At 45.6% G+C, this 15,422-nt stretch overlaps 2 protein-coding genes across 2 annotated transcripts in view; one reads left to right on the top strand and one right to left on the bottom strand.

The window, feature by feature from the left end:
- WNT5B (Wnt family member 5B) overlaps positions 1-15,422 on the bottom strand; it is a 124,798-nt gene that overhangs the window by 55,310 nt on the left and 54,066 nt on the right. The window lies entirely within an intron of this gene.
- Positions 631-5,295, top strand: FBXL14 (F-box and leucine rich repeat protein 14). The gene has a single exon (XM_058190560.1). It carries the CDS (start codon positions 1,203-1,205, stop codon positions 2,403-2,405), a length of 1,203 nt encoding a protein of 400 aa, XP_058046543.1. The 5' UTR covers positions 631-1,202; the 3' UTR covers positions 2,406-5,295.

Raw genomic sequence — 15,422 nt, 5'->3', positions numbered from 1 at the left:
GGCGCCTGGACTTCTTCACCTCCCACAATTCCCCTGGGAGTTGGTGTCCAAAATCTTTAAAAAGTTGCCAAGTTGATTGGTTTGACAAATAAATGCCTTCACCTCAAATACAACTGCCCAACGTCAGTTTAAATTAATCAAGAGCCACCCTTGCAGCACCATCAATTGCCGACAAGGCTCTTTTTTAGCCCGACTAAAAATAATTTCTCTCTACCAGGCAAATCCACTGAGGATTCTTGCGGGGGGGGAGGGAAGGGGGGGGAGGAGGAGGCTCAGAGATCTCCCTCCTTCCCGGTGTGCTTTTGGCATCTTCCTTCCTTGAAATCTCCTTAGCAACGCCGATGCTTCTCGTCCTAACCTGACACGTCACACAGCGCGTTGGGGGATAGTTAAAACACGTCTGGAGATCGGGCGGGATAAACCCCTGGCCAGCCGCGGAGAAAGCAGGGGAACTGTAGCCTTTCCTGCCATGAGTCCCGCGCAGGAATCCGTCCCCTCTGGGCTTTGCGTGGGAGTCGCAAGGGTTAATCCTTCCGGGCAGCCGAAAGGGAGAGGAAGGGGAGGGGGAGGGGGAGAGAGCGAGAAGGGGGCGCTGTTGTCAAGGCGACGGCTCGGAGTGTTCCGGATCGTACCATTGCGCAGGCGGCGCAGGGAGGTGTGGTGCAGCCCAACCAGGCCCAGCCCAGCCTCCTCCTCCTCCTCCTCCTTCTTTCCCCCCCCCACGGCTCGAACGCGGCGCCGGGGCCCGGCAGGCAGCGAGCGAGTCGGAACCTGCCGACCGGAGGAAGAGGGCGAGAGGCGGGTCCCGTCAGCGGCGGCAAGAGTCGCAACTCGGCGGCGGGCCGCCCTCGCTTCGCCCGCCTCGGCTGGGAGACAAAGGAGGGAAAAGGCGGCAGCAGCAGAAGGGCTCCGAGGACAGAGCCGCCCGCGGGGCTGAGCACGATGCGGCGCGGGGCCGCCCGAGGCCGGGATCGAGGCGGCTGCGCGGCCTGCCTGGCGTGGCGCGGCTAGAGGAGGCGGCGGCGGCGCGGCCGAGGCCCGACGGACTTCCCTCCGGCCGAGCCCGCCCTGGCGGCGGCGGCGATGATGTGAAGGCCGGGCCCGGGAGAGGGCCGGAGGGCGAGGGCGCCGAGGCTGGGGCGAGCGGCGCGAGGACGCCGGGCCCGAGGCGCCGCGCGGCGGAGGCGATCCGGGCCCGGGCGATGGAGACGCACGTCTCGTGCCTGTTCCCGGAGCTGCTGGCCATGATCTTCGGCTACCTGGAGGTGCGCGACAAGGGCCGGGTGGCGCAGGTGTGCACGGCCTGGCGGGACGCCGCCTACCACCGCTCGGTCTGGCGGGGCGTGGAGGCGAAGCTGCACCTGCGCCGCGCCAACCCGTCCCTTTTCCCCAGCCTGGCGGCGCGGGGCATCCGCCGGGTGCAGATCCTGTCGCTGCGGCGCAGCCTGAGCTACGTGATCCAGGGCATGGCGGAGATCGAGAGCCTCAACCTGAGCGGCTGCTACAACCTCACAGACAACGGGCTGGGCCACGCCTTCGTGGCGGAGATCGGCTCCCTGCGCGCTCTGAACCTCAGCCTCTGCAAGCAGATCACCGACAGCAGTTTGGGCCGCATCGCCCAGTACCTCAAAGGCCTGGAGGTGCTGGAGCTGGGCGGCTGCAGCAACATCACCAACACGGGCCTCTTGCTCATCGCCTGGGGCCTCCAGCGCCTCAAGAGCCTCAATCTGCGGTCCTGCCGCCACCTGTCCGATGTGGGCATCGGGCACTTGGCTGGCATGACCCGGAGCGCAGCGGAGGGCTGCCTGGGACTGGAACAGCTGACGCTGCAGGACTGCCAGAAGCTCAGCGACCTCTCCCTCAAGCATCTGGCCCGGGGTCTCACTCGCCTGCGCCAACTCAACCTCAGCTTTTGCGGGGGAATCTCGGATGCCGGGCTGCTGCACCTGTCACACATGAGCAGCTTGCGCACGTTGAACCTACGCTCCTGTGACAACATTAGCGACACAGGTATCATGCACCTGGCCATGGGCAGCTTACGCCTTTCAGGCTTGGACGTCTCCTTTTGTGACAAAGTCGGAGACCAAAGCTTGGCCTACATTGCACAGGGACTGGATGGCTTGCGCTCTCTCTCCCTTTGCTCTTGCCACATCAGCGACGAGGGCATCAACCGCATGGTGCGCCAGATGCATGGACTGCGCACCCTCAACATTGGCCAGTGCGTCCGCATCACTGACAAAGGCCTGGAGCTTATCGCTGAGCACCTTAGTCAGCTCACGGGCATTGACCTTTATGGCTGTACCCGCATCACTAAAAGAGGCCTGGAGCGCATCACTCAGTTGCCCTGCCTCAAGGTGCTCAATCTGGGACTCTGGCAAATGACTGAGAGTGAAAAAGTAAGGTGAGAGGAGGGGACACCCGGAGAGCCCCAACCCGCCGGAAGGATTCACCAACTGACTGCTGCAGTAGAGAAAAGTGGAGGGGGGGGAGGCGGTAGCCCTACAAGATGGGTTGGGGGAAGGAAGGGAAAGCATCTTTCAGCCTTCCATCCTTCCGAGGTTGGTAAACTGAAGAGCCAGATTGTTGTGGGTAATATGTTGACTTTGTAAACTGCTTAGAGAAGGCTGTAAAGCACTGTGAAGCGGTATATAAGTCTAAGTGCTATTGCTATTGCTATCTTGGCTACTTGCCTGCCTCTGTGCCCGCACAATGGAGGTGAGAGAAAGGGGGACCATACAGGTAGTTCTCAAGTTAGGACCATAATGAAGCCTGCCCATCATGGTCATAACTCCATGATGGTTATAAAGTGGATCCCCTGATTTGACAAGCTTTTTTGCAGTGGTGGTCATGCGAATCTGTTGTCATTAAGCAAGTCAGTGGTCTTCTGTGGGTTCGGTTTTGCTGAAAACTGAAAGCAAATGCGGGTTTTCTGCAAAACTCTTATAAAATAGGGCCACGTGACTGTGGCCCCTTGCAAATCTGCCATAAATGTGGCCGGTTGCTGAGCTGAGTACCATCACATGCCCGCAGGGAGTGGGTGGCAGCCAGAACTTCGAACATAGGTCTTAAGTATACCTTAGTTAATCCATTGTAACTTCGCACAGTCTCTAAGCAACTGGTCATAAATTGAGGACTACCTGTACTTTTCCTAACTCCTTCCTCTGCATTAGAGGGAGACAACTGCACTCTACAGCAGCCTTCCGTGTGGGTGGATACAGTACCATTTTTTTTATTGGAAATGCAGCTTCTCAATCGTTTATGCACTGGGGATGGACGCAGCCCCTTTACCCCAATCTGATTTCACTTACTTCTGCACTAGGGATAAAAGAATCCTATCCTATACCCTTTCTAATTTCATGAGAACCTGCCTTTTATTGGGCAAATAGTCTCATCTTTTTCTAGTCCCTTTCGCCTATGCTTGTCCATCAACCCCTCACCGTATTTTTTGTAGTCTGCCATTCTTTTCTTAATAACGTAGGCGACCTGTAGATATCAAATTGACTTGGGCATTGCCTTATACCAACTCAAGCCATTGGCCTTTCTAGCTAAACAGACTGGCAGAAATTTCCTGTCTGAAAAAGACAAGTTTTTCCTGGCCCTATTGTTCTACCTCTCCTAAACCCTAGAACCCTTGTCCCACCCTTTTCTGCTCTTTTCCAGTTTGAGATTAGAAACATTAAGCCTTTTACTGAGAAGAGAGGCTTTTTTTGAAATGCCATTAGTTGGAGTGTCAACTAGAGCATGTGTTCACTTTGCTCATTGTTGCTTAGAGGGCCACCACATTTTCTCCAGAAACTCATTTTATGCTGTATCCAACCCACATCATCACCATCTTTCCTTTGCTGCTGGAACCATTACAAAGTTGAATCATCTTTTTCCTTTTTTTTTTGTTTTGTTTCTGTGGCTTTCCAGCCTCCTCCTCATTTCATCTTTTGGGGAAACAGATCTTTAAAAACAAAATAAGAGCCACAGTTTCGTTTTTGGGAGGATTGGAGGCAGAGTGATGGAATTAATCATCACCAGAAATGCAACAAAATGCCTTCTACAGCCCTGCAACCCTCCCTCCTTCCCGCCCTTTATACCTTAGCTGTTTTATTTGTTCTCTTATCCTCTTCATCCATGGAATAAGTTTGAAAGACAGCTGAAGTGGCTACCCTTGTGAATTTTAACTCACGTATACTATCGCTATATAAACATTTGGCTACCTCGGGTTTGGGTTGTTGTTTTTTTCTCCTTCCCTCAACCTTGGAATGTTTCTGAGAAAGTTGAAACTGAAATATGTTGTGCCTAGACTGGTAAGATTTCCCCTGGGGTTTATGATTTGGAGGGGGGAATAGGAAGAGGAGAAGGAAAAGTGACTAGGAAATTTTGTTCCTGTCTGTCACCTATAAACTTGATGCCTCTTCCTTTTTTGACTAGTTTTGGAAACCCACTAGTGCTTTTGTGTTCTCACTCTTATAGCACAAAGACATGGAAACACGGGGATGTCCAAATTAGTAATTGGGCAATGATGAAAGAAATTTGAAAGTAGGAACTCTTGTTTCTTTAAATATATGCAAACTCATGCCTTCCCTTCTCAAATTACTTTAGATCAAAGTAGGTAGCTTCCAGTAAGGAAGTGCCCAAAGAGGAGCAAGCAGAACAGACTGACTTGCAGTTGCCACATGAATGGGAAAAAGTCAACTTCAAGTCAACTTCTATTCTGCCTTTAAAATAAAAGCCACTTCTTGATGCTTGTCTTTAAAGGAGGATCAAGACAACTTTGAAGAAAGCAAAATTGATGGGGGAGGAAGGGCCAGTGTAGATTCTTCCAGTTCTCCACAGTTCTAGGAAATGTGAAATTTGGATAAGCCCAGAAACTACAGCCCCCATCATGGAATAAATGTACTGTTTATGAATTTGTATAAAATTAAAGATCCTCTTAAAAACATTTTATATTCTTACAGTAAAAGGCTAAACTGATATTTATATAATAAAAAAGGAAATATGAAGTATGTTTTTTAAAAAAAAATGTTGCATGTGTGTCTTTGTCCTTTAAAAGGTAGGAATATCCAAAGTTGTGAGGAGGGTTGTGGTCCCCTCCTTCCTTGGTTAATGAGCAATTTGGGCTAGTGAATCAAAGCCACTGGAACGCTTTTGTCCTTTTGAGCATAAAAGGTTAAGTAACTTCCAAATTAGAAGTTCACTGTTCAGCAAATGGTTTGGTTTGAAAGGATCTTTAGAACGTCTAGATTATCCTACCTGTACATAACAATTTGTACTTACCTGCGCCTGCCCTCTACTAGTTTTTAGTGTACTGTTGGGCAAATGCCTCCTGGCATAACAATGAAATGCACTCAGTTACTAAGAACAACATGTAGTTTTTCCTTTTAGTTTGTTACACAATAAGTTGAGTGAATTTGGAGAAATGGGGGGGGGGGATGGTTGGAATATTTGTAATCCAGGCTTTCAAATAAAAATCAATGCCAAATTTGGATGTTAAAATAGCCTAAATTGGATTGGGGAGGGGCCTTCGTATTCATCTCTGACTTTTCCTCTTGATAGCAGTTTTTTTTTTCCCCTAAACTTCTCCATCCAAGATTTTTAAACAACTGGGAGGAAGGTTAAGTAGCGTTTCTAGAGTATAATACAGAATACTAACTCGCCCACCACCACCCCGCGCAGCGTTTTTCTCTCCTCCTTATTAATAAACTAGGGATAGCGGGAGGGGGGGGGCAGTAGAGAATTTGAAATGGTGGAAAGAGGCAAATCCATTGTTCAGTAAAGTTAAAAAAAGGAGCTGTCCTTGCTTGCTTGCTTGTTCAGTCATGCAGACTGAATCGTGCTGTGCGAGGGTCCCTATGGAAGAGAGGAGGGGTGGCTATTTTCCTTTTTTTTTTTTTTAACATTCCTCTCCAGGCCTGGCTGTCTTTTAAGCTGCTTTTCCTCTGGGTGAGGGGGAGGGCCTGGAGTTCCTGTACATTTGCATTTCAAGGGCTGTCTCAGGCTGGGTCTGTGATGCATTGAAGCAGTTCTGGCGTCGTTTTCCTTCACTCACTCCAGGTAAGTCTGTGTCACAGGTGTGTATTTGGGGAAACCAATGCTTCTTCAGCATAACCCTCTAGGGCAGTGTCCCCTTAACACCTGAACTTCCAGTGTTTCAATATTGGAGAAAAGAAGACGACCATTTTTCACCTTTAAAAGAAGACAAAGGAGATGGGGAGAGGAGACATTTCTCCAGGAATTCTGTTGTTGCCTTAAAGAGAAAGTGCAGCAATCTTTTCCAATCTTCTCCAATCTAGTATCTTCCCAAATGCAGAAGTTGTGCTTCAACTTTCAAAAAAAAAGATGTCGGGGTGGTGATGGTGGAATTATGGGAGCTGAAGTCCCAACATAAGACTTCAACTCCCATAATTCCTATCCATTATCACCACCCCTGCATCTTTTTTTTTTAAAGTTGAGGAAGGCTGGCCTAGACTTCTGCTTTTATTTAAAACCTTCCATGCTTTCTGTTGGGAGCTGGTGACAAAAGCTGCATTGTTCTCATTGGCAAAAGCCAGCACAATTGGATCTAATTGAGCCTGACACTACATCCATCTTCTTTTACTTGGAGGGAAGTGCAAGGGCTGCTTCTATCCCACCCCCTTGGCCTCTGGGTGGGAGTTTTTAAATTTATAATACATCTGTGGCTGAAGAAAATATGAAGCCTATTAAAATAAGGCTTGACCTTAGCCACAGTCTGTCAATGGTAGACAATGCAAGACTGAATTTTTTAAAAAAACACAACAGAAACAGTTCAGACTTTCGTATAAAGTATGTTTAGCTTGGCAAATCGGTTATATTTTAAAATAAATTGTACCGAATCTTAAAAGTGATTTGGACTCCGCAAGCTAGGAAGTTGTGGGAAGTTAATTATACATACAGCACTTTTCATGAAATGGTTCCATTCCCCATTCTTTCTGTGAAACGGTTACCTTTGGCACCAGCAGTTCTAACGAGCAATATTTTTTTTTTACCCCCCAGCAAATTTTTGTAACTTCAAATGTTGCGTTTATAGTGATAATGCGGTCGCTTAGTTGTTTCGTAGGTCAGTGTCTCGTGTGTACCAGCCGTTAAAAACTATGATTATGAATTAGCACATGCAAACTCAAGTCAACTGTGGCTTGGGTTTTACTTACCAGACCAATATTAAATTAACCAGTTTATTAATCAGATTTCTAGACCACTGCAGTCTCGAACTATTCTTCACAGTTTACCAAGAGTGCAGCGGCTGCCAAAAAAGCCAACACAGTTCTAGGCTGAATAAACAGAGGGATAGAATCAAGATCACATGAACTGTTAATACTACTTTATAATGCCTTGGTAAGGCCACACTTGGAATACTACATTCAGTTTTGGTCGCCACGATATAAAAAAGATGTGGAGACTCTAGAAAGAGTGCAGAGAAGAGCAACAAAGATGTTTAGGGGACTGGAGGCTAAAACATGAATAACGGCTGCAGGAATTGGGTATGTCTAGTTTAACAAAAAGAAGGACTAGGGGAGACATGATAGCAGTATTCCAATATCTCAGGGGTTGCCACAAAGAAGAGGGAGTCAAGCTATTCTCAAAGCACCTGAGGGCAGGACAAGAAGCAATGGGTGGAAACTAATCAAAGAGAGAAGCAACTTAGAACTAAGGAGAAATTTCCTGACAAGTAAAACAATAAGTGGAACAACTTGCCTCTGGAAGTTGTGAATGCTCCAACACTGGAAGTTTTTAAGAAGATGTTGGGTAACCATTTGTCTGAAGTGGTGTAAGGTTTCCTGCCTAAGCAGGAGGTCGGACTAGAAGACCTCCAAGGTCCCTTCCAACTCTGTTATTATATTCTATTCTAAGATAAAAATACAACACCAAGCATCCACAATATAAGTACAGTAAAATACATGTAACAAAACTAATCTATAAACCCAACCAAGATGGTATTATCATCCAAATTGCCCTCCCAAAAAAGTTCTAGATGGGGCTGTTTTTAAAGATAACCTAGAACAGGGGTCCCCACCCCCTGGTCCATGAACCAGCCTCGGTCAGCGGCATGCCAGAAACCAGGCCATGCATGCAAACAAGTAAAGCCCCATCCACAGGATGAAGGCAGCATGCAAAACCACACCTTCTCTTCTGGACAGAGCTCTGATGTTTCTGGGACCTGTTGGAGCCACTCTCCCAGCTTAAGAGTCATGGCTTCAAGTGTTCCTACACCCATAGGACCACTTGGCTTTTACTTTCCACGTCTTCTCTAGTTCATCGTTCAGAGGCTGGTATTTCCCCAGTTTCTCATGCTATCATGACTGCTGTCTTATGCTCCTTGTCCCCTAGAACAGGGGTGTCCAACCTTGGCCACTTTATGACTTGTGGACTTCAACTCCCAGAATTCCTCAGCCAGTCCACAAGTAATAAAGTGGCCAAGGTTGGAGACCTCTGCACTAGAACGACGTCTGGATGATTGGCCAATAGTTGCCTCTCCATCTGGATCAGGAAGTCCCACAGGATCTTAGCTCTGTTATCCTCCACAATTTTCTGTGGAATCGCCCATCTGGACTTGGAAGGATCTAGCTCAGATACTCTGCAGATGTTTCTGTACACAATGCTAGTAGGTTGTGCCATTCAGTGCATGCTGTTCCTTTCTGCATCTTACACCCTGCCACAAGCTTATGCATTGTTCTTTCATTGACATATTCTGTGCAAAAACAAAATGTCCCAGCTATTCTTTTGCTGCATATTATATATGTGTATTTTCACACACAGGCATTTTAAAATGAAATGCTGCAATATGGGGCTGAAAAATGGGAGGACAAGCAAGGTTGCTGCATAGAATTTCAATTTATTCAGGATTGAAATATTCCCTTGAAAATGCAAGATATAATAATGAAATAAACGAAGAAGTAGCTCTGGGTCTGATGGCCTGAGAAGCAGAATGTGTGAGATTACTGAATCTGGTAAGAGGCCGTATGCTGTAGCTGCTAAGCTGAGAAATCCTCAGTTGAAATCTTTGGGTAGCCAATGATACTTTTTTGGCTGCGACACTGAGAATAAGTTAATCAATTTGATCTGAAAAAGGTTTCCCAACACTGGAAACTTTAAGAAGCGTAGAGTTCAACTCCCAGAATTCTGGGAGTTTAAGTCCATGTGTCTTAGAGTAGCTGAGGTTGTGAAACCCGGAGTTAATGGAGATTCTCAGTGACCCAGGTCATGGTTGTCCCAAAAGTACTTTTTCAAAAGGCAACCGGACTTTCTGTGTTTTTCCTTGAAGACGTTTCACTTCTCATCTGAGAAGCTTCTTCAGTTCTGACTGAATGAGGGAGCATGGAAGGATTTATATTCCTTGCAGTCATCTGATCGTTAGCACTCTTTCTGGGAGTCGTTGAGGCCACTTGGAGGTTTATCTGTGTCCTCAGGTCATCTGAATAGTGCAAATGAGTATGGAAACTTCTTGGAAGTGCTGAAAGAGCACATCAATGAGGCCATCTATGTTAAGACTGAACAGTCCTCTCTCAACAGAGGGGGAAGAGATACGACACCACCTGTCTCCTGTTTACAACTCAGTTCTTTCAGCAGTTCCAAGAAGGTTCCACACCCATTTGCACCCTGAGGGCACAGATAAACCTCCAAGTGGCCTCAACAACTCCCAAAAGGAGTGCTAACGACCAGATGACTGCAAGGAATATAAATCCTTTCATTTTCCATCATTCAGTCAGAACTGAAGACGCTTCTTGGATGAGAAGCAAAACATCTTCAAGGAAAACCAAAAGTAATTCCAGCTGCCTTTTGAAAAAGCATCTTTGAGAAACCCTGGGTTATATAAATGTTGCATTCCTGTCATTTTACAGACCGCCTAACACTCAATTATGCCTCATTTCAGAAAGAACCAGACTGGCACTGAGGAGTTAATGCGGCATGTATCTGCCTCTACTTGAAGGCAGTTGGGAGAGGAAGCATACGAAGAATTGAAAATAGAAACTTCTGCACCTCAGTGCTAGCATTACAAAGAAGTGTGTTCTGCAAGATCTGCTGGGCCAGAGAAGAGGGGGGCGGTCTAGTTCCAGCAAAGTGAAATCTTTGTTTCTTCTCCCTCCCATGAAGCCCCACTTCTATAGGCAGCTGCTCTTTCATGCTGCTGTCTGCGAAGAAAAGATAATCAATAAACTCTACTGGAAGAGCTGATGCTAGTTTTGAAGACCCCTAAGGATGTCTTCCAGGCAGTGTGCCAAGCCTGCTGGCAGGATTGCATAATACTTTTCCTGCAGTATCCAGTAAGAGTCTTTCTGTCAAAATCTCTTGCCTTAAAGCTGCATGGAGAATCGGAGAGAAGGGGGTCAGGAAAGGAAGAGAGAGAACAGAGGGCAGAAGTGGAGTCCAGCTTTTCTGGCAGAAGTTAGACCTCAATGCTATTTCTCTCTTGCAAAGCAGCTAATGAATTTCCTCCCCCATTCCTCTTTCTCCTTCTCCTCCCCCTCCCCCTCTTCCCCTCCTCCTCCTCTTCCTCCAGTCTAATTGTCGAAAACAGACTCTTAATGCAAACCGAGACAAAATTAGCATTAAGCTTTCACACAAATGTAGAGCAAATTCTCTCTTTTCCTCCTCCCTCCCCCACCCGGAGACGAGTAAGAATAGGAAAGCATGGTTGCCTTTAAAATCAGCATTTATCAATATGAATCTCTACCGCTGGTGGCTGGACTGAAAGGACCGGCCCTAGCTCAGCGGGGGAAACACGTGCATCACATACAAAAGGTTTGAGGTTCAGTGCCTGGTCAGAAAAACAAAACAAAAGGATTCCTGGCTAAAACCCTAAAGTGCTATTTACAGAGTGGAGACAATATTGATCTAGAGGAATATTAGTCTGACTTGGTAGAAAGCCTAGCTTCCTAAAAGCGATGAATCGGAAATGCATTGTTATCGTTTTCCAACGAAAGCATTGAAGGCATTTTCAAGATCTTACTCCTGACCTCTGTCCTAAAAGCAGAATAAACCTCATTGGGGATATAGGCGACATATGATATGTTGGAGGATTCTGGAAATTAGTCCAATTAAAGATGCTCCCAACTCTAGTTTCCATTTTCCCAAGCTAAATATTTTGATGTACAGGCAATCCTTGACTTACGGCCACAATTGAGCCCAAAACTTCTATTGCTAAGCGAGATAGTCAAGTGAGTTTTGACCCATTTTATAACCTTTCCTGCCACCGTTGTTAAATGAATCACTTCAGTTGTAAAGTTAGTCACACGGTTGTTAAGTGAATCTGGCTTCCCCATTGATTTTGCTTATCCAAGAGTCACAAAAGTTCATTTGGGGCACACTTAACCGTCATAAATATGAGGCAGATATCAAGCGTCTGAATTTTTACCACGTGACCATGGGGATACTGTAAGTGTGAAATATGGTCATAAGTCACTTTTTTCAGTGCCGTTGTAACTCTGAATGATCGCTAAAAGAATGGTTGTAAGTCAAGAACTACCAGTAATCGTGATCCGAGAGTTAATCTACTACACAGTAGTAGACTAGGCCAATTTCAATCAAGTCCCTCCCAGAATACTAAAAATACAATCCCAAATTCAGTAATTGGTCCTAAATGCTCTTTAATCCTTCACAGGACCCACTATCTAAGACAGGGGTCTCCAACCTTGGCAACTTTAAGACTGGTGGACTTCAACTGCCAGAATTCCTCAGCCAGAAAAACTGGCTGAGGAATTCTGGCAGTTGAAGTCCACCAGTCTTAAAGTTGCCAAGGTTGGAGACCCCTGATCTAAGAGGTGATATTTTGCTAACCAAAAAAAAGGCCCTCATTTTTCGATTAATATTTCAGATCTCATTCTCTGGGTGGCCACAGGGGAGGGAAACAACATGTACAGGTAATCCTCAGTTGGGACCAGAATTTCCATTGCTATGCAAGGCGATTGTTAAGTGTCTAATTTTACAGCTTTTCCACCTTGGTTGCAATCACTGCAGTTATTAAGTAAATCATGTAATGATTAAATGAATCTGGCTTCCCCCATAGACTTCGATAATTGGAAGCCCTCCAGGAAGGTCACAAATTCTGATCACATGAACCCGGAACACCGCAAATTGTCGTAAATACATGCCGGCTGCCATGCAACCAAATTGGATCATGCAACTGTGGGGATGTTGCGGCAGTCTTAAGTGTGAAAAACAGTCATGAGTCATTTCTTTCAATGCCATTGAAACTCTGGTCACTAAACAAATGGTTTGTAAGTCCCATCTCAACTATGTGTCTGAATGGTCATCTATTTGACAGCTTCAAATTTCGATCAATAAATGCTTTGTCTTACATTCTTAAACGCAATCAGAATATCAAGTATAAGCTAGGTGGCACTGAAATAGCTGATGACCCTCACTTTGTCAAGGACCTAGATCCGTAATAGGCAAACCTATGGCACACGTGCCACAGGTGGCACGTGTAGCCATATCAGTGGGCACTCGAACTCAGCTCCGGCACTTATGTGTGCCAGTCAGCAGATTTTCGGGTCTTCTGGGCCCACCAGAAGTAGGGAAACAGGCTGCTTCCTGCCTCCAGAGGGCCTGTGGGTGGGGCTAGGGGGAGGCCCGTTTTTCTCTCTCATCTGGCTCCAGGGCCTCTCTAGGAGTCTGGGGAGGGCAAAAACGGCCTTCCCCACCCACCCCGGTGGGACTGGACCCCCGGTAGGACCGGAAGTTGTCAATCAAGCTGTTTTCAGCCTCTGGAGGACCTCTGGGAGGGGGAGGCCATTTTCAGTCTCCCCAGACTCCTAGAGAGGCCCTGGAGGCTGGGGACAGCAAAAAACGGGCCTTGTGGTCCCAGCAGAAGTTGTCAAATGGGCTGTTTTCAAACTCTGGAGGACTTCCAGGGAGGTGGGGAAGGCCGTTTTCGCCCTCCCCAGACTCCTAGAGAGGCCCTGGAACCAGGTGAGAAAGAAAAACGGGCCTACCAGGCCATCACATGCCAGGAGTGGGGGGGAGGGGGTAGTGCATGCATGCGCAGGGTGCATAGAATTATCACACACACGAGCATGACAGCCCTGTTCCTGGCATGCAATGGCAAAAGGGTTAGCCATCACTGACCTAGATGTACTTATCTCTGACGATCTATGCTCCAAAATTCACTGTAACAGGGTTGCTAAAAAAGCATTAAGAGTTGTAAATTTAATTTTGCAGAGTTTTTTTTTCCTGGAAATGTGGCTTTCCTAATTAGAGCTTATAAAACTTATGCTAGACCTATCTTAAGAGTACTGTTCAACTGTTTGGAATCCCCACCATATATCTGACATCAGTACAATTCAGAAGTATTTCAAAGAAAAGTCTTGCACTCTTCTGCACACAATAAAATTCCCTATGCTACTAGACTTGGAATTCTCAGTTTGGATAACTTAGAACTGCGTCGCTTGCAGTCACACCTAGGTATTGCATACAAAATTATACCTAGTAATGTTTTACCTATAAATGCCTTTTTTTGTTTTAATCACAATAATATGCGCGCTAACAACCGCTTTAATCTCAGTGTAAATCGTTCTAAACTTGACTGTAAAAAATAGGATTTCTGTAATAGAGTTGTCAACGTCTGGAATGCTCTACCTGATTCAGTTGTTTCAGCTATAAATTTTCAGTTTCAGTTACAAATTGACTTCTGTGGATCTTACATCATACTTAAGTGGTCAGTAGAGGGGATGTACATAAGTGCACTAATGCAGGGCTCTCCAACCTTGGCAACTTTAAGACTTGTGGACTTCAACTCCCAAAGTTCTGGGAGTTAAAGTCCACACGTCTTAAAGTTGCCAAGGTTGGAGACCCCTGCACTAATGTGTCTATGGTCCCTGGTCATTGTATTTTTATTCTTTTATTTTTCTCATTTTTGTTTGTCAAATTGTAATAAATCATTTATTTATTTATTATTTAATTTTTATAAATGAATTTATTTAGATTTTTATAAATGAATAAGTCGAGGACTACCCTATATTGTCATCATCCAAGGATTATAATTCCAAATACGAAAAGAACAAAAACAGGCGCGATATACGAGAAAATATAAAGGCGTCTCTGTTGAAGAGAAAAATAGGCCTGGAAATATAAGAGATCCTAAAACTACTCTAGGAGAGTTCCTAGCAAGGAAAAGGAAGGCCGGACATGGAGGCAGGGTAACAACAGAAGGCAAAAGACTAGGAAGGATAGCAGGTGGCCCTCACTAGTAATGGATACTGACAGGAAGGACGCAGCTGAGAAATGGGCTGAGTGATTTATGGCTATAGTCCCTGAGCCACTCATTCAAAAGCTGGAGCCTAATTGTGGTGGGGCTCTTATAATTGCACATGCGCACCGAGTATCAGCTGGCCTCCCATGATAAATGGAAGGAAAGTATTTTCAGGCCTTGCAGTCCAGACTCTCTTCATGACATCTCTTCATTCTCTATTATTTCTACAATTAGCTGTACAAGAGACCAGCCGGTCAGTAAGGGAGATGGGAACCTCCGTCCCCATCATTCTGCTCCGGGAAAAATGCAGAATAATCCCACTTTTTGACCTAAAAGAGACTGACCTTTTGACCAACTGAGCATTTCCACAGGGGTCAGAGAATTCTAGAACAAAGGCTCTGGGGGGAAACAAAGGGCTGGAAAGAATATTAGTGCAAAAAGCCAGGGTTTTGCTACCCATTAAATACTAATACGTGGGATTAACGCTATTAGTTAGTGTTGATTTATTTTATTTGTAGAGCTGAGTTTATTTACTTTATTTGTGGGGTTGACCACACCAGTTATTTCGGTAATTAAACCTGCCCATAATTTCCTTCAGAGGAACTGGTCCTGACAAATGTTTGGTATAGTAATCTTATTGGAGGAAAGATGCTGGCAATCATTTATGTAGGACTGTAAAAGCATTCTTGGTAAGAACCCGGTATACTTGTCACCCTTTGGAGTTATTATCATTGAAGGATGGCTGTAAGAGTACCTCTTTCCCTTCCATCTTCTAAAATGAATTTAAGGCGTTATAGAGTACTTTCCAAGCTGTTTCCAAGGTTTTTCTCCTGCTGCAGGTAAGCAATTGTGTTATTATAATTACAAGTAATTGTGTTAATTATAAGTAATTGTGTTCTCTTTTTCACAATTATATTTTTCATACTTTTATAATTTCCTAATTTCATACTTTGGAGTTTTCATATCAAATGATCTAAGTGCCAAAGCCGACTGCAACTACATCTCCAAAAAGGCTTTAAAAGTTGTAAACTTAATCTTGCGTAGCTTCTTCACCAGAAATATTACACTACTAACCAGAGCATACAAAACATTTGCTAGACCAATTCTCGAATACAGCTCGCCTGTCTGAAACCCACACCTCATTTTGTGGACATCAATACAATTGAGTGTGTCCAGAAATATTTCACAAGAATACAACAAAATACCTTATGCCACCAGACTTGAAATC

Source organism: Ahaetulla prasina, chromosome 7 (assembly GCF_028640845.1).
Source record: "Ahaetulla prasina isolate Xishuangbanna chromosome 7, ASM2864084v1, whole genome shotgun sequence".
Lineage (NCBI taxonomy): Eukaryota > Metazoa > Chordata > Lepidosauria > Squamata > Colubridae > Ahaetulla > Ahaetulla prasina.
The sequence above is the reverse complement of the archived record's forward strand: the minus strand, read 5'-3'. Positions and strand labels throughout refer to the sequence as shown.

Excerpts from the sequence above, each read along its gene's own strand:
- FBXL14 (XM_058190560.1), top strand. The coding sequence starts at position 1,203 with ATGGAGACGCACGTCTCGTGCCTGTTCCCGGAGCTGCTGGCCATGATC.